We start from the raw sequence: 27609 nt of genomic DNA, 5'->3' as shown, positions 1-27609 counted from the left end.
GGTTTGTCTCCCTCCCAATCCCATCTTGTTTCATTTATTCTTCTCCTATCCCCCTACCCCCCCATGTTGCTTCTCCATGTCCTCATATCAGGGAGATCATATGATAGTTGTCTTTCTCCGATTGACTTATTTCACTAAGCATGATACGCTCTAGTTCCATCCACGTCGTCGCAAATGGCAAGATTTCATTTCTTTTGATGGCTGCATAGTATTCCATTGTGTATATATACCACATCTTCTTGATCCATTCATCTGTTGATGGACATCTAGGTTCTTTCCATAGTCTGGCTATTGTAGACATTGCTGCTATAAACATTCGGGTACACGTGCCCCTTCGGATCACTATGTTTGTATCTTTAGGGTAAATACCCAGTAGTGCAATTGCTGGGTCATAGGGTAGTTCTATTTTCAACATTTTGAGGAACCTCCATGCTGTTTTCCAGAGTGGTTGGACCAGCTTGCATTCCCACCAACAGTGGAGGAGGGTTCCCCTTTCTCCACATCCTCGCCAGCATCTGTCATTTCCTGACTTGTTAATTTTAGCCATTCTGACTGGTGTGAGGTGATAAAGATCAGAGCAGAAATCAATGAAATAGAAACCAAAAAAACAATAGAAAAAATCAATGAAACTAGGAGCTGGTTCTTTGAAAGAATCAATAGGATTGATAAACCCCTGGCCAGACTCATCAAAAAGAAAAGAGAAAGGACCCAAATCAATAAAATCATGAATGAAAGAGGAGAGATCACAACTAACACCAAAGAAATACAGACAATTATAAGAACATACTATGAGCAACTCTACGCCAACAAATTGGACAATCTGGAAGAAATGGATGCATTCCTAGAGACATATAAACTACCACAACTGAACCAGGAAGAAATAGAAAACCTGAACAGGCCCATAACCAGTAAGGAGATTGAAACAGTCATCAAAAATCTCCAAACAAACAAAAGCCCAGGGCCAGACGGCTTCCCAGGGGAATTCTACCAAACATTTAAAGAAGAACTCATTCCTATTCTCCTGAAACTGTTCCAAAAAATAGAAATGGAAGGAAAACTTCCAAACTCATTCTATGAGGCCAGCATCACCTTGATCCCAAAACCAGACAAGGATCCCACCAAAAAAGAGAACTACAGACCAATATCCTTGATGAACACAGACGCAAAAATTCTCGCCAAAATACTAGCCAATAGGATTCAACAGTACATTAAAAGGATTATTCACCACGATCAAGTGGGATTTATTCCAGGGCTGCAGGGTTGGTTCAACATCCGCAAATCAATCAATGTGATAGAACACATTAATAAAAGAAAGAACAAGAACCATATGGTATACATTTTTAAAAGAGGAAAATGAAATTATGGTAGTGACATATCACAGAGATATCAAGTTGATTGGGCCATTGACAATCTTAAAGTATCTTAGCACAAAACAAAATTTAAAAGCCTGCCATCAATCCCAAAATAAAATGATTAATTCCCCCAGAAAGTAGCAATGAGAATTTTCATATCTGGATATTTAGATATTCTCTTTTGTCTTTTGCTTCTAATCTTTTTTTTTTTTTTGCTTATGATTTTTAAAAAACTGCAGTCCTTTTTTTAATGTCGTAAAATGTATCAAGCTCTTTCATTATTTCTGAATTTTTAATATTAGGACTTAATGTATGTTCCACATTATAGAGAAATTTATAACTTGTCTGCCTAGTACTTATATGTTTTAATTATTTTACATTTAAATCTCTGATCTATTGAGAAGTTATCCTCATGTGTAGCATGAGGGACAGATCCAATTTTAGTTTTTTTTCCGTAAGTCTATCTAGTTACTCTAATATCACTTATTTGAATCTACCATTTTCGTGCTGAGTTTTGAGGCTAGCTTTATCAGAGTCTACATTTTTACATGCAGTTAGATCTATGCCTATATTTTCTATTCTATTCTATTTATCTATTCATATGCCAATATCACAATTTTTTTTTTTTAAATTACAGAGATTTTAAATAGGTTTTAGTATCTGGGAGGACTAATACCACATCCATTACTACTATTTTTCAGGGTCTTCCTGGTCATATTTGTTTATTTTTCCAAGCGAACTTTATAATCACATTTTCTAGTTAAAAAAATAAAGAAAAAAGAAAAAGTCCAAAACAGAAAAGCAAAATAAAAAATACCTGACAGATTATTATTCAAGTTTGATATGCAGTGTTTTCATTGTTGTTCCTGAGTATTTTTTTCTTAAATATTTATTTATGTATTTTAGAGGGAGGAGGGAGAGAGAGGTGTTTTTTTTTAAAGATTTTATTTATTTATTTATTTGAGGGAGAGCGAGCAACAGTGAGGGAGAGAACACAAGCAGGGGGAGAAGCAGATGGAGAAGGAGAGACAGACTCCCCACTGAGCAGGGAGGCTGACGTGGGGCTCAATCCCAGGACCTGTGATCATGACCGGAGCCTAAGGCAGACACCTAACCGACTGAGCCACCCAGGCACACTAGGAGAGAGAGACTTAAACAGACTCAGGCTGAGTGCAGAGCGCATCACAAGGCTCAGTCTCACAATCTTGAGATCATGTCTTCAACTAAAACCAAAAGTTGGTCACTTTAACTGTACTATTCAGACACTCCATTCCTGAGTATTTTCTTATTTCACTCATGACTTATTTGTTGACCCAGAGGTCACTTAAAAGTGTGTTTTACATTTTAATTATGTGATATTTTTCTCCAAATTTTAGTTTTTAAAAAAATTAACTTCTAACTTCATGACAATGTGGTTAGAAAATATATTCAATATGATATAAAATCTTTAGAATTTGTGAGTCTTACTTTATACTCTAGTGAAATGCTTCTCTATCCTGGATATATCATAGAATTACCTTAAGAGTTTTCAGACATACTAATGCCTGGGACCCACTCCAGACCAAGGAAATCAGAATTGTTGGGGGTAGAATGCAAACATTTGTATAAAGATCTCCTGGGAAATTTGACAGTGTACCTTGGCATAGTATATCATGAATTTTTGTAATGTTTTATGTAAGCTTAAAGCAACTGTATTCTTCAGTTTTTGAAGAAATACAGTTATTAAAGAATTTATAAGGGTTTCCAAATGTCCCTTGGATTTAATTTGTTAATTATGTTGTTCAAAGATAGTATATCTTTAATAACTTTTAAAATATTTGCTCTATTAATGAACAAAGAGAAGTATTTTAAAATCACTCTCTCTAGGAGTATGGAATTATCAATTTCATTTTGTAATTAGCAGAACTGTTTGTGTGCTTTCTCTCTCTCTCTCTCATCTACTATCTTTGGTACTAAAACCATATAAATATAGCATATGGAGGTTAAATACTCCACTTTAACTAATTTAGGTTTAACATGTTAATTAAGAATTCCTAAAATTAGTCAAACTTTTAATTCTCTTGTATGCCAATCACCTCACTGTAGAAGGGATAGTTAATTCTATCTCAATTTTTTACCCTCAATTTAGACATTATTGTGATTATTTTAAGGTATAATTTTTTTCTATTCATTCATATGCTTGCATTTTCTTTGCTCACTTCTTGAATCTCTGTGCTAGATTGTTTATTTTCAGTCAATAGCATTTCTGTTCCTTTTTACACTCTCCCATGTTCCTAAGAGTGGCTGAAAGCCTGAGAAACTTATTTTTGAGAATCCCTTGTCAGGTGGATTCTGATGTACTATATAGTTACTAACATAACACAATAAAAAAAAATAATGTCAGCCACCACTGTCAATTACTGATTATTTTCTACTCATCATGCAATGTGCTAAGTATTTTACAATTGCTATTGCTTTGAATTCTCTCAACAATCCTGTAAGGTTGATACTGTTAGGATGTTCTAAAGTTACCTGACTGGTTTCCCAGGATTGGAGCCTGGAATGGTATGAAAACAAGGTTGATGCCCTTATTTTACCATATTCACAGTGTACAACATATTGGCAAAAAAAAAGATTATAACACTCTTGAAATTGTACCTATTTCAGTCAATAATGTGGAATATTCAACTAAACATTTGCTCCTGACTTTGGAACCCAGATTTCTATGTGCCTTTTGTTTTTAAATGGAAACTGTATTTTTAATACCAATTAACAGACATGAAAATAAATTTTTGGAGAACATAAAAAAAAAAGAAAATAAATAACAATGTGCACTGAATTTCTTATTATCAGGTATATTTAAAGTAAGCATTTAAATAACAATTACAATGTGTGTATAAATGTGAAAAAACAAAAATGTCCAGGAAAAAAAAAAGAAAATTAGAGCATACTCCCCCAGAACCAACAACTGCTTCTTGAACCTTGTTCAAACTCCATATTCTACTGCTAGTCTCCAGTTTTCAATTCATGGGGAAGCTGTGGCTGCTGCTTTCTGCATTTACCTAATTTCTGGGTTGCAATCTCCACCTTTGAACTTTGATCTCCTACTCTTTCTTTTCTTTTTTTTTTTTTTTTAAGATTTTATTTGTCAGAGAGAGAGAGAGAGAGAGAGTGCACACGAGCACAGGCAGACAGAGTGGCAGGCAGAGGCAGAGGGAGAAGCAGGCTTCCTGCCGAGCAAGGAGCCCAATGTGGGACTTGAACCCAGGACACAGGGATCATGACCTGAGCCAAAGGCAGCTGCTTAGCCAACTGAGCCACCCAGGCGTCCCTCCCACTCTTTCTTACACCAATTTTTATCCTACCACATTCCTTCTATTTAATTTCTTTCTTCTTGAAATATTTAGAATAAACTCTTTTTTTTTCCTGACAGTTCTTTGACTAATCCAATTTGAGTCTTTCCTTCTTAGATCATTTTTCTTTTCTCTGCAGTATACATTAAAATTTTTCTAAACTCCCTTCATTTAGTTGGACTGAAAATATCTGTATTTTCCCTTATTTTTGAATAATTTGCCAGGTATAGAATTCTAGGTTGGTAATTACTTTTAGAATCTTGATAAAGTCATTTTATTGTCCTTTGGTTTCTATTGATACTGTCAATGTCAGAAGTCAGATATTAGTTTACTTCTCCTATTTTAGGTAGTCTGTATTGTCTTTCTGGCTAAGTTAAAAAATTTTTTTTGTCTTTTGCACTTTTAACTTTTATTAGAATATATTTAGGATTAACTAATTTTATTTATTTTTTTATTTTTTAAAATTTTTAAAATATTTTATTTATTTATTTGACAGAGAGAGAGAGAACACAAGTAGACAGAGAGGCAGGCAGAGAGAGAGGGGGAAGCAGGCTCCCTGCTGATGAGCCCAGGACGTCATGAGATCATGACGTGAGCTGAAGACAGAGACTTAACCCACTAATGGTGGGTAGAGCCCCTTACTAATTTTATTTATGGTGATTTGTATTCATTTGGTTTACAGAATCTGAGCATTACCATCTTCCATCAATTGTATTTTCTCTTTGAATATTGATTCTCTACCATTTGATTTATTATCTCCTAGAATTCTAATTATATGCATTTTGTGCCTCCTCACACTCTCCTCCCTGCTTCTTACTCTCTCTAATATTTTTCCATCTTTTTCTCTTCATGGTACAATTCTGGGTGATTTCTCCAGATTGATCATCGACTTTACTGACTCTTCCACTCTGTCTAATTATCCAACTGGCCCAATGACTTCCTAACTTTAGGGATTATATTTTTTATTTCTATAGTTCAATTGCAGAAATGCCTTGTCTTTTCTAACAATTTCTTGTTCCGTTGCATTACTTTCAATCTTCTTTTCCATTTTGTTAAATATATTACTTTTAAAAGATTTATTTATCTATTTTAGAAAGAGATAGAGAGTGGGGGGAGGGGCAGAGGTAGAGAGAGAAGCAGATTCCCTACTGTGCTCAGAGCCCAGTTTGGCGCTTGATCTCATGACCCATGAGATCATGACCTGAGCAGAAATCAATAGTGGGATGCTCAACTGACTGAGCCACCCAGGCACACCAATATACTTATTTTATGTGCTGTTTTTGATCATTTTGCCCTCTGCAGATATTAAGAGTCTAATGTTGAAGTTTATTGTTTCTGCTATATTGTTCACAATGGTTTCCTGATGTATCTAGTAATTTTTTATTGTGAATTCATGTTCATTAGAATTTTATCTGTGTGCATACTTTGAGACATGGTTTTAAAGACTGTTTCTTCCCAAATTTTGTTGTTGTTTTTGGCAGATATCTCAGTTCTCAAACCTAACCATTTTTTTTAAAAGATTTTATTTATTTATTTATTTGACAGACAGAGATCACAAGTAGGCAGAGAGGCAGGCAGAGAGAGACAAGGAAGCAGGCTCCCCACTGAGCAGAGAGCCGGATGTGGGGCTCCATCTCAGGACCCCCGGATCACGACCCTAGCCGAAGGCAGAGGCTTTAACCCACTGAGCCACCCAGGTGCCCCCAAACCTAACCATTTTAAATATTTTATTTTAGCCTCAGTCCTTCTTACTAGGATACAAATGTCATGGGAATTCTGGTTCCAGATTTATTTGAATAATGCTTATGACTAAGAATTCTTTTTCTTTCCGTCCCTTTCTTTCTCTTCCTTTCCTTCCCTTTTGTCCCTGATCCTTCCTTCTCTCCTTTCCTCTTCTTTTTTCTCTCTTTTCCTCTCTTCATTTCAAATTTCTTTCCTTTTTATCCACTCAGAGTCAGGACATAGACAAAGACTATTTCTCTCTAGAGGATAGTTTACCTTCCAGTGAGTTACACTTTAGAATTCTAGTTTTATGGAGGAGTCTCCAACCTGTCCTCATATATAGTTTAACCCTAGGTTTTGTGTCATTGATCACACATTTTAACTCAGATCTAGGCCATAAAAGTTTGGAATAAATTCTCAGAGCCAACACCAATTCGTGAATCTTTCTAACAATAGAATTACTTCTCACCAGCTCAGGCATGCATTCAAATGTAGATTTTATATTTTATTTAGTATTTTAAATTATATTCTCCCCAAAGAATTTTCTATAAACGTTTAGTCTGCCATATTGCTAGAAATAGCAGATAGCAATCATTATTAAAAATGATGCCATTATTAAAAACAGATGCCAATCTGTTGTTAAAAGTGTTTGCAATGCCTAATTATAAAGGTACTGGTTACCACAGAGGAAAAATTTAATTTGGGGCTAAAAGTAACAGTTTATTCTTTTTATTATGCATTACATAACATTGGTAAATATGTAACTGATTTCCTTTTTCACAAGCTTTTAAATTTTTCAAGTATAAATTGTATTTTATTTTAGTAAAATTGAGAGCTGACATTCCTTTTCTATTTCAAATATAAAATCACATATGGATTTTAAAGCAACTTTACTGCAGTGATTTTTGCTTTTTCTAGCTACAAGACAATAAACGGCAGTGTTTATGAGTGCTGATAAGATTTCTGAATTCTATTCTGTCCTCATTGTTCCTGCTGTGAAATGATTGCCTATTTTAAAACCACCCAAATAGAGACTGATTGCTATTATGAACAAAGAAGACTATTCATAGAAATAACCTTCCTTCTTGGCATTATGGGTAGCAATGGTGATGAAAAGTCATATACTATACTGTAAAAGTCAGTCTTGCAGTGCACCCCAGTCACGGGCACTGAATGTTTCACTCACTTGCTTGTTCATCATTTAACCACTTAACCTATCAGCCATTCAACTCTGTCTCCTTTTCCAGACATAGCTATTTGATGTTTCTAGGCAAAACACATCTTCTTTTGCTTGTTATTCATTAGTGTCCATCAAAATATACTTTTTTATATTAAAAAATAAGAATGTGCTGAGATGGAATGCCAGAAACAGGCCGTTTTTCTTGGTAATGGACAAATAGCATCAATGGGACCTTCCAGGGGTGAACCCCATGTCTTTCAGATGTTAAATGATTCATCTGACAAGATAATGAATTGGTTGCTTCTTTTCAGGGAAGATTTGCAAAGAATTTCTTTTCCCTGGATAGACAATTTAGAAAATGTTGTGAAAGAATATAAAAAGAAAGCTAGTTTAATACAAATGGATTCTAGTCAGAACTGTGGACATATAATACTCGGATATCTTGAAGAATATCTCCTTCTGGGCTGACATGTATTTGAGATAAATATTATTTCTGCAGCTAGAAAATTAGTTTTAAGCTTTATTTAGAATCTTATTGAAGGCTGGATGAAAAAGAATCACAGAAGTGATTTTTATTTTATGAATTTATATCTTTATAATAATAATATAAACTTTACTCACCTTTTTCTATGTTCATATAAATAGCTAAGTAGACATAAATCAGAATTTGGGTTAAACATAAATCTATACTCCTTTATTCTTAGAAAACAATATCTGAGACAGGGAACACTACAGAGGCTTTATGTTAAAGAGTTTGGGGAATGGTGATGTCTTAGTTCAAGCTGCTGTAATGAAAGTATTAGGGACTGGGTAGTATGTAAACAACAGAAATTTATTTTTTACAGATCTGGGGACTGGAAATCCATCATCAGCTTGCCATAGTAGTAGGGTTATGTTTAGAAATCTCTTCCAGTTTGCAGGCTGAGGACTTCTTGCCCTCGGACTAAAACTGAAACATTGGTTCTTTCTGGGTCTTAAGTCTGCCAGTTTTTGGACTGGAACTACACTAACAATTTTGGTTCTTAGGCCTTCATATTCAGACTAGAGCTACACCATTGCCTCCCTTTGGCCTCTAGCTTTGCTGACTGAAGATATTGGGACTGCTCAGCCTCCATAATTATGTGATCCAATTCTTTACAATAAATCTGTTATATAATATATCCACAGATTTACTATATATACTGCAGTAAATATAGTACAGTATATATATACTGTTCGTTCTCTTGGTATCCACCTCTGCCCATCTTCTGAATATGACAGAAATTAAAGGTATAATCAATAATATCAAACTGTGTTTCACACAAAGAGACAGCAAAATCCACAACATGCATTTTCCTCAATATTTATTGATCAGCCTAGACACATAATCCCTATTCAATATGGGGCTTAAGGCAGAAGATAATGTAAATAAACTTAGAGCAAGAAATCCACTTTTAAATTTATTTATTAATAATCTAATTTTTTGCAAATTCAAAAAATTGAGGTGAGAAGCAGTCACTCACAAGCATCCTTTGCCTGTAATCAATCAAATCCTTAATGTTTTTCTAGAAAAAAAACTGCTGATTTTTGATAACTGCAAATACCAAAATGATCTTTACTCATTGAGAGTACTGTGAAATAACACTATCAATTGGAAGTTATTTTATAATTGATATTTTCTTTTTTTTAAAGATTTTATTTATTTATTTGACAGACAGAGATCACAAGTAGGCAGAGAGGCAGGCAGAGAGAGAGGAAGAAGCAGGCTCCCTGCTGAACGGAGAGCCCGATGCGGGTCTCTATCCCAGGATCCTGGGACCATGACCTGAGCCAAAGGCAGAGGCTTTAACCCACTGAGCCACCCAGGTGCCCTATAATCAATATTTTCTAGTGATGTATAAAAATCTTGCTGTCTAGGATTCTAGATGTGGTACTATTAATGCCAATGAAATTGAAATAGGAAGTCTTTGGAAAGTAGTACATGGTATTTGGATGTTAGGATTCCCATAATGTTAGTCAAAAGTGACAATGGAAATTTTAGTGACCCATTAAAGTTGCTCCTTCAATGCAGCTGTTTTTCACTCATTCCTCAGGAAAAGTGTGACCAGCCATCTAACAACAAAGTAAGAGTTTTAAGCTAATTTGGATTTACTCAGTTTAACAATAATTCTCAAGGCCTTTGCCGCCTATATTGCAGAAAGAAGAATCAATTATTCCAGAAAAAAAATCAATTCACAGGTACAAGAGACTAAATTAGGACCATTGTGACTGGAGTAGAAGGATAGGAAAGTAGGGGAAGAGACAGACCAGGCATGGTATTAAGGGTCATTCAAGGAGTTTTCTGTTTTTGAGATACACTGATTGACCCACTTTCTGGGTAACTGAAAGTTTTCCATTTTCATATTTTAGAAGAGTACAATATTAGAAACGGATTTGGTTTAAGAGCAATATATCCCTAAAATGTTAGTTATGGCTTCCACTTCAGTCCTTTGAAAACATGTCTGTCACCATTGGTTATTACAAAAAAATTAAGTATGCTAAAATAAATGGCAGAGGAGAGATTGGTTGAGGAGGTTAAGCTGGTGATTGAAATAAGTATATTCATAGGAGGGAGGAAAAAGTTCCACTGAGGAATTTGAGTCTTGTGCAGTCCAATCTTGCCTGAGCTGACCCTATTACTATAGGCAAGCTAATTAACCTCCTTGTGCCTTGGCTGCTTATTTGTAAAGTGAAGATAATAATGACCCACTAAAAGAACTGCAAATCATTCTATAAACACCAACAGTTATGAAAATAATATAAATAATTACTTAGCTCAGTTGTAAGATTTTAGTCTTTAACCCAGAGTTTAAACATCTCTCAGTCTAAATAGTATGTCAGGTTTAATTTTTTTTTTTTTTGGTCAGGTTTAATTTTTGTCGAACAGCTTTTTATGTATATATGCATGTGATAGAGTGAACTCATATTTAATTTCATATATAGCCAAATTTGTACTTATTAAAAGTGTACCTTCTCTTTCTGATGCCTATTGTTCAGTCTGCAATACACTGTGTCCTAGATTATCACTACAAGTCCTATTGGCAGCACATGGTTTAACACAGTGTAGGAGCTGTTGAGAAAGAAGTAGGGAGAGGGATTTAGGGGGAAGAAAAGGCACTTCTAATTTCTTTTTAAATGACAAGTCTTCTTGCCTGTTAAAAAAGAGTATGCTTTTATTATTCCATAAGCCTATTGCAATTATATTAACTATAATTAAGCAATTCAAATTGGATCAGCAGGCACATAATAGCATGCCAAGAAGTGGCAAAATTCAGGGGCTCCTAGTTGTGTTTTATTGTGGATTCACTTATTCACATCGAAATTGTCATATCTTTTGTGGTATTTCCAATAATTTTGTGGGAAGTGTTTATAAAACTGTATTTCTTCAGTGGCATAAAGATTACATGTTACTGTAATTATTCTTCGTTATCATGCTACATTTTCTTTAGCAGATAAAAGGAAATAACAACTAAACAATAAAATATTTACAGAATTGGATTGGCTGTTTCTTTGTGAACTTGGAAAAGAATCATATATTCTGTTCAATTTCTTTTTAAAAATTCATGTCCAGTAAATACGTAGGCTGTTTCCTTGATGATAGTAATGACTTAGACGTGTGACTACCATGTTTTTACTGGTGTGATCTGGCCTATAGCTAAATGGTTGTCTAGAGATCCTGATTAGTGACCAGGAGTAGTTAGTAAGAGACAGTGAACTGGACAGAAACAACCTTTAATTTTCAGCCAGTTCTTCTGTTTTATGTAACTACTGTTGTCCTAACCTTTGTTCAGCTAAAGTGGAGAATACACATTTGATTTCTTCATTGAAGCCTGAGCAATATATCTAACATAAAATGTGCATTTTATTCAATTCTCACCTGACTAAGACTTCTTTCCCAGTCTCCATTTCTTTCTGTTCTGGCATTGCTCCCTTTGATTCTGCTGCATTTTGATGGTCAGGGCTTGGGGTCAGATCTTTGAATGAATTTTTCTCAGAGATTTTACCTGTGGAAAGGAAACAACATTTAGATAGAAGAATATATGCCACTCTTGATAAGTCATAATGTATAAATTACAAAAATGCTTCTTGTTTCTCCAAAATAGTCATAGGCATGCTTCCTCTAGGATTCCTGCTAAACAAAGTTGGGACCTTATGCAGGTGAAGTTAACTTGTAGATATCTTCAGGCTGATAAAAAAGTATACTTAGAGTTGGTGTATTATGCAGCAAAAGGTTCATTTAGTATATTTCTCTTTGAAACTAGCTAAACTGAGATTAATAAGGAATAATCATTCAAAAGGCATTTCAGTTCTGCTATGGTATTATTCATAATTTGTGGCTGAAACTGAAGCCTCATAAATTCAGAAGAATGAAACAGAGAGAAGTGATTTCATTGACATTATTTTAGAATTTTCATTCTAATTTTTTTTTAAAGATTTTATTTATTTGACAGACAAGAGATCACAAGTAGGCAGAGAGGCAGGCAGAGAGAGGAGGAAGCAGGCTCCCCACTGAGCAGAGAGCCCGATGCGGGACTCGATCCCAGGACTCTGGGATCATGACCTGAGCCGAAGGCAGAGGCTTTAACCCACTGAGCCACCCAGGTGCCCTTGCATTCTAATTTTTAATGAAACAAAATTTTTAGTTTTGTTTTGATCATCTTTAGCTATGACATCTTTTCTGAATAAGCAATACAAACTAATATGTACTAGCTTCATTTTTAGTGCAAAAGTTAAAATTTTCCCTTCAAGCCTACAAATACAATTTCTAATTAAAATAGTTTAATTTGTAGTGTGCCAAGAGAATAATCAATTCACTGGTAAATATTTGGATTATAGAGAAGATTTTAATGAAAGTAAATGGCTTAATATAAAAAGAAAATATAGAAGGAGCAAAGAAATAGAATGAATAAAATTTAATGGTTATTCATTGTCTACAGTTTCTAATTTATTTTTAATTGGATGCACTGTGCTTAGGAAATTAGAATCAATGCTCAAATCATAACTTTTTTTTGTAATACATTATAATTGGAAAAACTTAAGCCAATCAGGTATTGAAAATCTGTATTCACAAAAATGATAAATCATATGTGATCACTTACTTTCACAAAAGTTTTTACCACATAAGTCCTTTAATATGAAAATTCCTATTATCCATTTAAATCTTCCAAAGTACAAAATTTTCAGAAACATGTTTCAGGAATAAAGGGAATCACAAAATGGACTCACTACTTAGGGTTTTAAAAAGCTTATGACTAAGAAACCTGAAATCTCTGGATTTCCAAAAACAAGTTTCTTCATTATGTATCTCCTACTTACATTTATTTACTTTACTTAGGATACAAAGAACCATTACTGTAATCATGTTCTTGGAGTCTGTGTCTAGAGTCTATATGCCAAATGAAATATTCCCACAAATACAGGATCCTACTGAGAGTGCAGGATAGGGTCCTTCTTACACAAGCACAAGTGGTACACTAGCAAGCTTATCAGTACTGAACAGATTTCAGAGTAAAAATATGCACTTTCAATATGTCATTTTGTACTAGGAAGCTTTTGGTAGAAATAAGAGAGAAGGTGTTATTTTCCCTATGTATTCAGTTTAAGCCATATTTTCCTATTTCTCTTTATCTAACAAAACCTTATTTTTCAAATCTCTAACATTATACTACATATTGCTGCCTAGGAAAGTGAAAGCCAAATCTTTTCCCCATATCTACAAACACTGGGGTAATTACTGTAAGATCTTTTAGAGCAGAGTTCTTAAGCTCTGGCCACAGTTGTCTAGTGCACCTAGTATGTTGCATATGCATTTTTTACATGGAGAGGATTTAAAGTGAACATGAGCTCCTCAAAGAAGTCTGGGCCAGAAAAGGTTATGAACCATTGTGTTCATATATTTTTCTAAGAGCACCTGCACCCCTCCCCCCAAATTAGTATTGAAATAGAGCATGAAATATGAGTAAAAGAATCACCAAAAAAATCCCTCCTGAATATAAAACAAGCATAATCTATAAAACAGAGTATTTCTTAAGAGGCTTTTATTGACCATTTCTTATAAAAGCAAATGAATATAAGTTGCATCGCATACTTCCATTACTCATTCAAGCTATAGCATATGCATTGCATTTACAGTACTACTTTTCTGCTAGTACCAATTAAATGACTATTCTGTAACAGTTCTCTTTTCCTCTTCTAATAAGGAATTTCTGTTTATCATCATAACATTTGGATCAAACTAACTCTAATTAGATCCTTATATCTTACCAGATCTTTTCTAGACATTACCAACACCTTCTAAAATGACACTGCTTCTACTATGGCAAGTTTAGGCTATTTAGAAATTAATTCCAGCCTAATTTGCTTTGTGGATAAGCATTTTAATTACAAAATAAATCCTTAATCACAGCTTGTTGGTGAAAATGAGAAGCCAGTTATTGACCATTCTTGGATTCTAAGCAGAACAACTTTAAACACACTCATGAGGACTTAAAACAAAAGGATCCCTGTCAACTATAGTCAGTGTGGGTGTCTTTTTATCCATGCAACATGTTATTTGTTTGTGGGAACAGATGGCCAGATTGTTTGCATCATCCTCATCATGGAAGAAATCTAAAATACACAGCAAATCTTGGTCTGGCATCTGGGTGAAGTTGTGTCACCCTCACATGTAGTTTTCCCCTGCTTCACACATGGGCAGCAGGATTCCCTGTTTTGTAGCTGCCCAAACTAATAGTGTATGTCTTTTCTGCCAACTGTGCTCTTTGCACATTGCATAGCAATTGCCAGATCTCATCAGTACACTTAGTCAAATTCTGCCCTGGAATGTGTGCCCATGGCAGATAGTAAAATCTGGAATCAAAGTGTTCCGATATGGTTGCTTTTATTGAATGTGCAAGAATGAGTACTGAATTTGCCCTCCACACACCTGGCTGATTGTGTCTTTGGCCTGGCAGCATCTCGATCTGGGCCTCTGTAATACACTTTCAAACTGCTTGGCCGCCTTGTAGCAGCACATTGAAGAGACCTGTGCAGGTGTGAAACATCTGCTTCCTTCTTCAAGTGAGGAAATAAGTGATGCAGAAAGCCATTAACCTTCCACATTTTACCAGTGGCACTAAATAATTGCTGGAAAAGGAGGAATCCAAAGATCCAAAGAACCTAATTTGGGAATAAGGTTGTGAATTAGACAGGTGTTGGTTAGGTTGGCTTTTTTTTTTTTTTTTGGATGGATATAAAAAGGAAAAGACTTGAAAATGCTTTTATTCATTGAAATGTTTGATGTGGGTGATCATATCACTTGGTTAAATTTCTAACTCTTAAAACACCAAGTACATTGTGGGTTCTGTCTCAAAAACAAATCTCCTTTTATTAGACACCAACAATATCTGAGTAATTAGATGTTAGGTGAGTTAACAAAAACTAAGTCTGAGTACTTTGATTATATGCATAAGTGTCACTATCATTTTCATCTTAATGAATGAACACTTGCAATAAAATGGTAAATAACAGTTTTAAGAAGCGTATAAGTTATGATTAGTCTCTGGTACTTGAGATTGTATTTTTGACTCAGCCTCTGTTTAATTTTGTTGTTACTAGAATATTTAGTGTTCTTACAAAAATTTTAACTGTAATATTTTGACCATATTTAACATTTTATTGTATCTTCGTGGATTGTCAAATGACATGGAGGAAGCTGGCAAACATTATACTGATATTTATAAAATGGAACCTGAGGAAGTGTCTTAAAATGTCACAGAATTTGAAAAATGTAACATTTTATATTAGAAATGCTTATGCAATCTATGAAAAATCCAGAGGAGAAAGAATCAGAGGTAAGAGTTCTGGAAACCATCTCATAAGGCATGGTTAAGGAACTTAGAGTCTTTAGCTAAAGTACTGAAGACCAACAAGTGATGTAGCAGTTATTTCAGATTCTTTGAAGGGCTGTTGTATAGAAGAGAATATTATTTTAATATATTTTATTATTTAAATTAATTTAGTAATATAATATCTGGTATATTATTTCATATTAGCAGAAGGCAGAAGAAAGATCCGTCAATGGGATTTACAAAACGGACAAATAAAATCCCGGACATTCTAACAACCACATTTGTCTCACAGTGAAACATATGGCTTTGTGAGGCAGTGAAGCCTCTGTTGCTGGAGGTGGATAGACAGATGCTGAAGACTGCATTAAGGGAGGTAAGATGGGGTCCTTGCATTGGATCGGAGGTTAGAAGTCTTCTAGTCAGCCTTATGTGCCAGAAAGTCCCAAAGAGATTTTTATATTTAGGGAGTTTTCTTTTTTAATTTTAAGATACATCATCACAAGTAAAGAAATGAATTAATCAACAAAAATACAGATCCATCTAAGGTAGCTTTTGTACTGCACAAAATGACAGATTCTGTCCTCCCCCAATGTCATGCTTAGTTTCAGGTACTTTTGTACTGGGATTAGTTCATCTAGAAAATACATTTAATGTACAGTTTATATTAAAGAGTGTGGTGAGTTACTGGTGCTAGGTACTAAATACAGAACTCTAATCCTTACATCACTAATTCTCTGGGTGACTCTGGATAAGTTGTTTTTCTATAACAGTTTCCTCATCCATAAAATGAGAAATACTTTTGTCATGGGTATTTCTGTGAGGATTAGATAAAGACTCCATTCAAGAAAAATGCAATTTAAACGCAGTGTTCCACCAGCCTGACTGGGATAAATTAGCTTTAAAAAAAGTATATTAACTCTTTCAAAACTGCACAGCATTGACATAAATGAAGCATGCAGGAGCTTTTATTTACTTAACAGAGTTTTAGGAATCAGGAAAGCAGAATGCAACTTCTTATAAATCATCTATATTCTTTAGCAGAAAAAAAAGCCTAAAACAGTTCGATTTAATTGAATTATGCAGGTATATTTAAATCATGAAAACTATAAAATATATAGTATTTTATTAGAAAAATAAAAAGTAAAAATAAAAAACATCCTATCCACATTGGTTAGAATCTCTTAAGTTTTTAGTTTGCAAAATAGGTGGAAACCGAAGAAGTTTTTCAGTTAAGAGTTTGGTCTTCTATTTGATATTTCAAACAAAGAATAATCTCTATGCCTAACTTCTAGCTGATCAGATCTCTTTACTTCTCCACCTTTAACAAGGCATCTCTGTTCTGTATTATACATAGGAATAGTTACTGATTGTGTGTACAGATGGTGACCTGATCTAAAGTTGGTCAGCCCACAGTTGGCTGGTGTTTTGGGTGCTGGTATGATAGGCTCTGCCCAATAGGAATAATGGTTGCTATCTAAGCCTGTCAGACCATTCTCTCTGAAGTTAGACTGGGAAATGAGTAGATGGGAGTGAGAGCAGTCCAGAGTAGATATGCAAAGAGAAATGCAGCAATCACGAGAATGAAGCTATGTTGACTATGAGCGAGAGGCAGAGAGAGCAATTAGCTCCTAGGGCTGACTCTGTCCCTTGAATGGTTTTCCAGTTATCCGTAGGTTTTCTTACCCTGGAGCCCTTGCCACTGAAGGTTCCATCCCTTGCCAAATTACATCCCTGTCCCTTGCTAAATCCGCATGGTTAGCACTTTCCTTCATCATGTCAAATTATAAAGAACATCAAATTTATCTTTTTTCTAGACCAAGTTTTCAGAAACTTCACATGCTGTGTTGATTCATTTCTCATTTCTTTTGTTCATCATCACATCAGGTATCATTTTGAAAGAATATTTCTTATTAAGTTTAATAATGGTAATTGTTTACATTATAAGGGTTTTTTTCTTTCTCCTTTTTTTTTTTTCTTTTTGGATGAAGCGGAAAAATATGCTTAAGTAGTTTTGACAAAAAGTTTCATTCATTTTGTTGTTGTTATTCCTATATTCCCACTTTGTCTTTTGGCTGATGAGTAGAATTGACACTTACAGAAAGTGGACTGTACTACTAAAATTAGCAATAGTAGCTCCCGTGCGTGGCAATAGAACTGATTGATCTTATATAGGGAAGCCTTTACTGATTTTTAAAAATTAAATTTCTGTACATAGTCTGGCTATTCTCCTATTTCATACGAGGCAAATGAAACTTGTATAAGTTAACTGTGATTATCAAGAACTAAAGAGTGGTTTCTTATTTAAACAAGATAGGATTTTCCCTTCTTTTTTCCTGCTATATTTAAAAAAATAATATACTTTATTTTTTAGAGTAGTTTTAATTCTAGAGCAGTTTTTAACTTTCCAGATTTTTGTCCAAACTAAGTTGGCTGAGATGCAGCACAGGTCATTTTGGATGCTGATGGGGGACTGGCAAGGCCTGGGGCACCTCTGCAGACCTGAAAATATATTAGACTTGGAACCTAGAGCTCTTGGCTGTAGACAGCTATTTGGCACAGGAGGCCCAGAGAGGATACTACACTTGCAGTCTGTTTGCAACACAAATGTGGGATGGAGGGCATGAGTGAAAGAAAGGGAAGAGTAAGAATCTTGAATTGCAAGATTCAGAATTCTGTCAAGGGTTGTCACTGTTCATACATGAATACATACATGAATAACATCAAGTACCTACCATGTGGTTGGTTAGAGATCACAAAATCGTCATATGACAAGATTTTAGTTTTTATTTCAGTCATTTAAAAAGAGAATATTCAAACATTTAAAAAAGTTGGTATTTAAACATTGGGAGATTTCAAGTTAAAATTTATATTTGCAGTCGCTTTTGATGTCTGGCAGCACTCGCCTCTCATCCCCACATGGCAGTGATTGCTTGGAGCTGAGTGGCCTCTGGCCTGTTTAAACAGAGCATGCATAATCCTAATTTACACTATCTGACTTCTATCAACATTGGAATTTATCAACCTCAGTGCTAAATGTTTTACATATATTAGCTAATTTAATTTGTACTTACAACCTACAAGATTGATGACAGTATTATCCTTATTTTATACATGAGCAAACTGAGACTCAGCGATGTCAACTATCTTGACTAAGGTCACTCAAAGCTATTAAGTGGTAGAGATATAATTTGAATTCAAGCGTGTCAAACTCTAAAACCAGTGCTCTTGCTAGTATTATATGGCAATGTACTGAATTTACATTATTGATTGGAGCAAAACTCAATTTCTTATTTCTCTTTTGTTATTAAGCACAGAGTATTTTAAAGCCATATAGATTAGTTTTCTGATGCTGTAGCAAACAAGCTTAAAGGCATAGAACAACACTGGTTTATTGTTTTCTAGCTTGTAGAGGCTGCCTGTGTTCCTTGGTTTGTGTCCCTTCCTCCGTCTTTAGATTGCATCATCCCATCTTCTTCTGTCTTTGACCCTCCCACGTTTTCCCTATAAGAACTCCTTAATTATATTGAGGCCTTCTGGATAATCTTCCCATCTCACAATCCTTAACTTAATAACATTAGTGTTTTTTTCTCCCTCGTGTAAAAAATTCATAGTTTTTAGGGATTAGGGTATGGATGTCTTTGAAGAGCCATTAGTCAACCTACCATACCATACTAGCTATGGGCACCTAACTTTGATCCATTTCCACACTAAGTCACCTTCCAATATCATAAACTATTAGGGAAGTCATTTACATATCCTCTATTGGACCAAAACATTTCTTAAAGAAGGACTTAATGTGCTATAAGTGAAGTGGAAGCCTAAGAAAGATGATTATAATCAAAAGAGGACTTTAGAAAGTTATCTCTATTTGAATCCAAAATGTATTACGTTCTTCATTTCCATGGCAGATAAAAATTAAACCACGCTCTGCAGAAGATAAGAGTTCTATAATCAGAAATCAACATCTGCAGATATTGTGACATTGCACCTGCATGTTTTGAAGTGAAGAATATAAAAATACCAAGCACATATAAAAGGCTATCTTTAAACACTAATAATTTTGCTTTTTCAAAACAAAATATCTTAAATATAACTGTTATTCTTATTAAAGCCTTTGAAGACATGCTAACTCTGCAGATTTAAATGAAACTAATTTTTTTCCTGTTGACTCAAAAAGCTTCTCTGTTAAATGAAGCTTCCACGAGAGTTTTTTACTACCAACTATGAAAAATTAAGCTTACAAATACACTTCAAAAAAAGTATAACAAAGATAAGAATAACTTGTCATCTTAAAGATGTGATCCTTGGTTTCCTACCATTAAGGTTGTATTTTTATGTGAGAAGAAATGTTGATTTGAAACTATCACTGTTATAAAATAACTCATAGTAAAACAGAATGGTAGCAGAACGTACAGGTGTATATGTCCAATGGTTACTTACAAAATATTGGACATGATCTTAAAAAAGGAATTGGGCCTGCTATGAAATTACTGATATAGGAATGAGTTATGGTAGCCTTAGGAGTAGATAAGATTTCTAATGGAGAAAGTTTAAAGGAAGAAGAGCAGAGGCCTGATCATTGAAACTTTAAACATGTACAAGCCACATCAATTTTATCATTTCATAAAACTTATTTGAAATTACATTGTTCATTATATGCCTATGTTAATACAGACTCAGCCCATATTGTTTGCTACTATATCTCTAGTCCATAGACTGATGCCTGGCACACAGTAGGTATTAAAAATAACATCTAGGGGCGCCTGGGTGGCTCAGTGGATTAAGCCGCTGCCTTCGGCTCAGGTCATGATCTCAGGGTCCTGGGATCGAGCCCCGCATCGGGCTCTCTGCTCCGCGGGGAGCCTGCTTCCTCCTCTCTCTCTGCCTGCCTCTCTGCCTACGTGTGATCTCTCTCTCTCTGTCAAATAAATAAATAAAATCTTTAAAAAAAAAAACATCTAATGAGTAAGTGACTGAATGAAGAAATAATGCTTTTACAAACATTCAGATCCTTAAGGTATCTCAACTATGGTTTACCCCAGGTGATCTACCTAGTCAAGGTAACACATTCAGAAAGAGATGCATTTTACTTTATAGATTTTTTCCTATAGATTTGGATTCTGACCTTGTATTTTGGTGTGTGACTCTTCAGATGGGACAGGAGTTATCTTGGTTTGGAGAGATTCGTTTTCACCCTTTAAGAAAAAAAATAAAGATTGTACATGACAAATTTACATAAAAGAAATCTAAATGTAAAATCAAAAGAAATGAAATCTTGCCATTTGTGACGACGTGGATGGAACTAGAGGGTATCATGCTTAGTGAAATAAGTCAATCGGAGAAAGACAACTATCATATGATCTCCCTGATATGAGGACATGGAGATGCAACATGGGGGCTTAGGGGGATAGGAGAAGAATAAATGAAACAAGATGGGATTGGGAGGGAGACAAACCATAAATGACTCTTAATCTCACAAAACAAACTGGGGGTTGCTGGGGGGAGGTGGGGTTGGGATAGGGGGAGGGGGCTATGGACATTGGGGAGGGTAAGTGCTATTGTGAGTGCTGTGAAGTGTGTAAACCTGGCGATTCACAGACCTGTACCCCTGGGGATAAAAATACATTATATGTTTATAAAAAAAAAAAAACTGGAAGGGGAGGCAAACCATAAGAGACTATGGACTCTGAAAAACAACCTGAGGGTTTTGAAGGGTCGGGGGTGGGAGGTTGGGGGAACAGGTGGTGGGTAATAGGGAGGGCACGTATTGCATGGAGCACTGGGTGTTGTGCAAAAATAATGAATACTGTTACGCTGAAAAAAATAAATAAATTTAAATTCCAAAAAAAAGAAAATTAAAGCTATACACTCAAGATAATGTATTCTCCAAATAGTGAAGATTTTTCATTAAAATTTTGTTTTTCTACAAATCCCAGAAAATAATTTTGATAATAATTCATTGATTGAAATTCCTGTTCCTCCCCCAGGAATAATAAAGATCATTTACAATTGATAAAGAGATTGGCTTAGTTATCAGCAATATATTTTATGTATGGTAAACAACATTAAATAATACCATAGTCTATAATTTTTTAAATAAAGATATCAGTAAAGTAGAGAAAAATTAAAAAAAATATAACAGAGTTTTTCATTCAGTGATCAAGCCAATCGTCAAAGTTTATCATTTGTTTATGGTATACTACAAATGATAATTCTTGTACTTAAATGAATATTCTTGGCTCTACTATTGAATAAGCAACCCTAACCTTCACGGCTTGCTGGCCTCAGGCACTCTCTTTTTGTCTGTGTGGTTGCTGCATCTCCCTGGCACATGTTCCACCCAATTTCACTCCTCACTCCCCACAGCTCCAGTGTGGTCTGGTCTATGTCTTTAGTAGTAGAACTTAAAGTGAGGGAGAGAAGAAAGTAGACTAGTTTCTTAATTCAGAGCTCTCTTCTTGCTTCTCTTTGTGATTTCATTTGTTTCTGTCTCATTTGTCTGAGCCTCTAAGTTTTCCTTTGAAATGTATGTATGTCTCACTGGATGTGGCCAGTGTGTGTCTAAGGATGTTCCTGTGGGGATGGAGATATAAGGAAAGACTATGGAAATGTTGGCTCCCAAGCTGTTCACAGTTTAGAAGGGGAAACAAACACTAAAAAATGTAAATGTAAGGAAATGTTATAGACGACGAGACAATGTCTGTAGAGGATAGAACAGGACAGAGGGGTGGAATGGTCAATTCTACAGAAGGAGAAGGAAAGGGAGGAGAGTATTACAAATCAAGATGATTTTTTTTGAATGAACAGGATATGGAAACTATTCCAGGCAGAGGATGCCTCATTAGCAATAGTCCAAGGTGTGATTGTATACTTGGGGGAGACTAAAGTAGAAGTGGTTGAATGGGAAATAGTGTGAGAAAATAAGGCTAGCTAAATAGGCAGGGACAAGGGACTTGAGAATTTCAAAATTGTTGATGTGGTGTTTGACATTATTTATAGTCACTATATGTCAGGAACATTTTAAACTGGAAAATAAATTAATCAGATGATTTAATTTAAGCCTGACAGTAACTATATGCGTTAGGCAAGACAGCTATTATTATTTTTATGTTCTTGAGTAGGAAATTGATTAAGTAGCTAGAAAGATATGGATCCCTGGATATATTATGAAGTAGTGGTAAAGCCCTCTGACTTCAATCAAGTACTTTTACATCATATTATGATGTTATTCATAAACATTCCATCATAGGCTTTTCATGTATACAAATGTTGATTTATGTGAATGGTGTCTTATTCTGTAGTATGGGAGTTTGGAATTGTCTTAGTTTGCAGATCTTGATTTATTGGTTATTGACCAATGGAAGTCACCTATGATATTTTAGTTTAAGAACAAACTTTTTAAATGAAACTTTAAAAGAACAATGTAAATAGATTTATTCATTCCTGAATATCTTCCTATAGGCCTCAAAACATCTATTTGTATTTCAGAAACTTGTTGTTTAAATGTCATTTTAAAAGGTTATATTCTATTGATAAAAATGATTTTTAACTTTCTGTCATCCTTAATATTTAGCATATTTGAAACTAGAGGATAACTCTATTTCCTCAACCAACATATTATTACATCTAAAGAATAGATGCAAATAATTTCCCAAAATATGCCTTTTAAGATATAATGTGATGCCCATAGACTTCATGTTACCATCCATAAATTGGTACCATCAGAATGTCATGGGATATACCTAAGAGTTGTTCTACCTGTGTTTAGTCTAAGTACTTCTCCAGTATTACTATTTCTATATATTTTTAAGGATTCATTGATTTATTTTTATTGTGTTATGTTAGTCACCATACAGTACATCATTATTTTTTGATGTAGTGTTCCACGATTCATTGCTCGTGCATGGATCCAGTGCTCCATGCAATCTGTGGCCTCCTTAATACCCATCACCAGGCTCACCCAACCCCCCACACTCCTCCCTTCTAAAATCCTCCATTTGTTTACTGGAGTCCATAGTCTTTCATGGTTCTTTTCCCACTCCGATTTCTTCTCCTTCATTTTTCCCTTTTTCTAATGTCCTCCATGCTATTCCTTAGGTTCCACAAATAAGTGAAACCATATGATAATTGACTTTCTCTGTTTGACTCATTTCACTTAGCATAATCTCCTCCAGTACCAACCATGCTGATGCAAAAGTTGGGTATTCATCCTTTCTGATGGCTAATATTCCATTGCGTATATGGACCACATCTTCTTTATCCATTTGTCTATTGAAGGGCATCTTATCTCTTTCTACATTTTGGCTATTGCGGACATGCTGATATGAACATTGGGGTGTATATGGCCCTTCTTTTCACTACATTTGTATTTTTGGGGTAAATACCCAGTAGTGCAATTACTGGATCATAGAGTAGCTCTATTTTTAATGTCTTGAGGAACTTCCACACTGTTTTCCAAAGTGGCTACACCAATTTGCATTCCCATCAAGAGTGTAAGAGGGTTCTTCTTTCTCAACAACTTCTCCAGTATATGTTTTTTCTTGCCTTGTCAATTTTTGCTGTTCTAACTGTTGTAAGGTGGTATCTCAGTGTGATTTTGATTTGAATTTCCCTAATGGCTAATGATGATGAAGACTTTTTCATGTATCTGTTAGCCATTTGTATGTCTTCTTTGGAGAAGTGTCTGCTCATGTCTTCTGCCCATTTTTTGACTTGGTTATCTGTTTTTTGGGTGTTGAGTTTGAGAAGTTCTTTATAGATCTTGGATATCAGTCCTTTGTTTGTAGTGTCATTTGCAAAATATCTCCTCCCATTCTGTGGGTTGCCTTTTTGTTTTGTTGACAGTTTCCTTTGCTGTGAAGAAGTTTTTTTTATCTTGATGAAGTCCCAAAAGTTCATTTTTGCTTTTGTTTCCCTTGCCTTTGGAGACCTGTCTTGAAAGAAGTTGCTGTGGCTGATGTCCAAGAGGTACTCCCTATGTTCTCTTCTAGGATTTTGATGGGATTCCTGTCTCACACTGAGGTCTTTAATCCATTTAGAGTTTATCTTTGTGTATGGTGTAAGAGAATAATCCAATTTCATTCTTCTGTATATAGCTATATCCAATTTCTCCACACCATTTATAGAAGAGACTGTCTTTTTTCCAGTGGATATTTTTTCCTGCTTTGTCAAAGATTGGTTGACCAGAGTTGAAATTCCATATATGGGCTCTCTATTCTGTTCAGTTGGTCTGTCTGTTTTTGTGCCAGAACCATGCTGTCTTGGTGATCACAATTTGTAATATAGCTTGAAATCAGGCAGTGTGATGCCCCCAGTCTTTTTTTTTTTTTCTCAACATTTTCTTGGTGATTCAGGGTCCACAATGCTGTGAAACTGGAACTCAGTCACAAGAAGAAGTCTGAAAGAAATTCAAACACTTGGAAGCTAAAGACCATCTTACTATTTCTGAAGGAAAGAACTGTGTAAGGAGTCTCAGTTCTTTTTGCCTTCGCTCTAACATTCCTTTATCCAGTGAGTTGAGTATTTAGAAAGTTGATTCAACTATAATTCATTTGTTCTGAAGAAGTAAAGCCTAGAGATTTGGCTCTCAGGTGCAATAGTCAGATAGAACAGGGCTCCAGTCCAAGCTTTGCCAGTCGTTAGTTGTGTGTAAGCAACAAATTATAACAGGACTCATGGTTACTCTGAAGATTTAATACAATAGTACTTGGAACAGGATAGCAACTTTCCTGGCACATAGTAATTATTGTTAGCTATATGTTCTCTGAGAGAATAATATATCAGTTATTTTTATGTGTTCTGTTGGAAAATAATTATGACAGGCAGAGATTAAATATCATTTAAGTGAATTTTCCAGCAAGAAACACAAGACTAGCTGAAGGAAAATACCCAGTTCAACATCTGTGATATTCTATGAGTTTTTTTTTTTTAGTATTTAAATTTATTTTTTCAGTGTAACAGTATTCATTGTTTTTGCACAACACCCAGTGCTCCATGCAATACGTGCCCTCCCTATTACCCACCACCTGTTCCCCCAACCTCCCACCCCCGACCCTTCAAAACCCTCAGGTTGTTTTTCAGAGTCCATAGACAACTATCATATGATCTCCCTGATATGAGGACATAGAGATGCAACATGGGGGCTTAGGGGGATAGGAGAAGAATAAATGAAACAAGATGGGATTGGGAGGGAGACAAACCATAAATGACTCTTAATCTCACAAAACAAACTGGGGGGTTGCTGGGGGGAGTGGGGTTGGGAGAGGGGGAGGGGGTTATGGACATTGGGGAGGGTATGTGCTATTGTGAGTGCTGTGAAGTGTGTAAACCTGGCGATTCACAGACCTGTACCCCTGGGGATAAAAATACATTATATGTTAATAAAAAAGAATTGGAAGGGGAGGCGAACCATAAGAGACTATGGATTCTATGAGTTTTTAAACGTATAAATAATTTTCAAAATGTGGGAATATTTATATTAGGATAAGACTTAGAAAAAATTCAAGGATACTCTCATGAAGCAATGCTAAGCACATTGTCCATATCTACTCTCCAGTGCAAGCACAGTCAATTGTTAACCAGAAATCAAAGACAAATTTTCCAGGGCAAATGCTAAGTAATTGTGGTGTTTTCTATACTCTAGGCTCATTTAAACCTGAGTCATTAGACCATGTTATTTTAGTCCCTGAGGTACACTCCTGCTTGTACTTGACATCTTTAATCTGAGTCTTTCAGATGGGAAAATAATTATTGCTCTAAAAATCTTACACAGCACTGTTAGGTAAATCTAGTCAGTAATTTATGAAATTTATTCTATAGATAATTATAAGTGACTATTGATCATATAATTATCACTTTGGACTTATATTTATCATATAAACACAAGTTATTATAATAATAATTGTAATTGCCATTTGGGAAGCCTCTACTATGCACTTTATTTTTTTCCTTTTTAAAAATATTTTATTTTTAAGTAATCTTCACTCATTAGGCGGCTTGAACCCACAACCCTGTGATCAAGAGTCACATGTTCCACCGAATGAGCCAGGCCAGGTGCCCCTTCCAGTACTTTATCATCACCCTATTGGTGAAGTGTTTAAGAGTCAATTTTAGACATGATAATTGATCCCTAAATGCTTCAGTATGTGTCTATTTTCTAAATAGAGACCTTTTCCTATATAATACAATGCTATTACCATATGATGCTATACTATTATCATATGAACCCTAGTCACTCACATTCCACTAGAGAGAACTTACAAATAGGGCCACACTTACTTGAAAGGGAGGCTGCTAATTTCTAGTATGCACTTTAGATATATTGTCTCTAGTTCATAAAACAGGCTATGAAGCAGGTAGTATCATAATTTTACAGATGAATAGACCTAGAACTTTTGAAAAAAACTTATCTAGAGCCAGGTTCCTCCAGCCAGGATGCTTAACATTCTTTGTTGAAACTAATTCATATAGCCCACTTGATATTTGAGAAATTATTTCTTTTTGAATTATGCAGGAGTGTAAATCAGCAATGAGAAGTTTTACTTGGCTTTTCCAACTCCTAATGTAATCTTCTAAAAAATTTATCAATCTGTTTTAAAGCAAATACATTAAAAAATAAAGCAAATATATATAGTATATATAAAACAATGTGGATAAACTTCCAAAGACAAACAGCATGACCCAAATGGTAGCAGGCAAAACAGCAATCTTACACACCACAGCATATATTAAAACACTGGACAAAAATCCATCACTAGACAAAAAATGATGATAATGAGGACTGATTTAGGAATGTAAGTAGCATACCTGTCTTGTGGATTGCTGAAGCTGATTGCTTGAAGCTGGACCTTGTTTATTCTCATCGTTCCCTTCTCTAGGCTTCACCTTGTTGGATTTTATTGTTAACGATTTAAACATTTTCTCTGAGGTGGTTCTGAAAACTTCCGTTTTTATGACTGTCTCAGGGTAGAGCAACGTACTTTGTTTTTCTTTTCATTAGTAGACAAGCCAATTAGTTGTTTAATCGGGATTTTGTTCTCGTTAATTCCTAGAGGCAACTCTGTAGCTAGTCAGGGCTTTGGCTTAAAAGCAGCAAATTACTTCTGCTTAGGTGATTTGAATTCTGTTTATGAACTTTAAAGAGAGAAAATGCTCATGAGAATAGTTTACAAGTGGAG

The 27609-nt window shown here is 35.0% G+C and overlaps 1 protein-coding gene across 1 annotated transcript in view; it reads right to left on the bottom strand.

Annotated features, from left to right (window-relative positions):
- Positions 1 to 27349, bottom strand: part of CNGB3 (cyclic nucleotide gated channel subunit beta 3) — a 150759-nt gene extending 123410 nt beyond the window's left edge. Inside the window, exons 1-4 of the mRNA XM_046001534.1 lie at positions 27239 to 27349; positions 26502 to 26513; positions 20559 to 20628; positions 11482 to 11608 (exon numbers count right to left, since the gene is read on the bottom strand). Coding sequence (XP_045857490.1) covers positions 11482 to 11608; positions 20559 to 20628; positions 26502 to 26513; positions 27239 to 27349 — 320 coding nt within the window. The remainder of the gene's footprint in view (positions 1 to 11481; positions 11609 to 20558; positions 20629 to 26501; positions 26514 to 27238) is intronic.
- Positions 27350 to 27609: the final 260 nt, after the last annotated feature.

The sequence above is a fragment of the Meles meles genome, chromosome 1 (genome assembly GCF_922984935.1).
Source record: "Meles meles chromosome 1, mMelMel3.1 paternal haplotype, whole genome shotgun sequence".
Classification (NCBI taxonomy): Eukaryota; Metazoa; Chordata; class Mammalia; order Carnivora; family Mustelidae; genus Meles; species Meles meles.
This window is presented reverse-complemented; position numbering and strand designations above follow the sequence as displayed.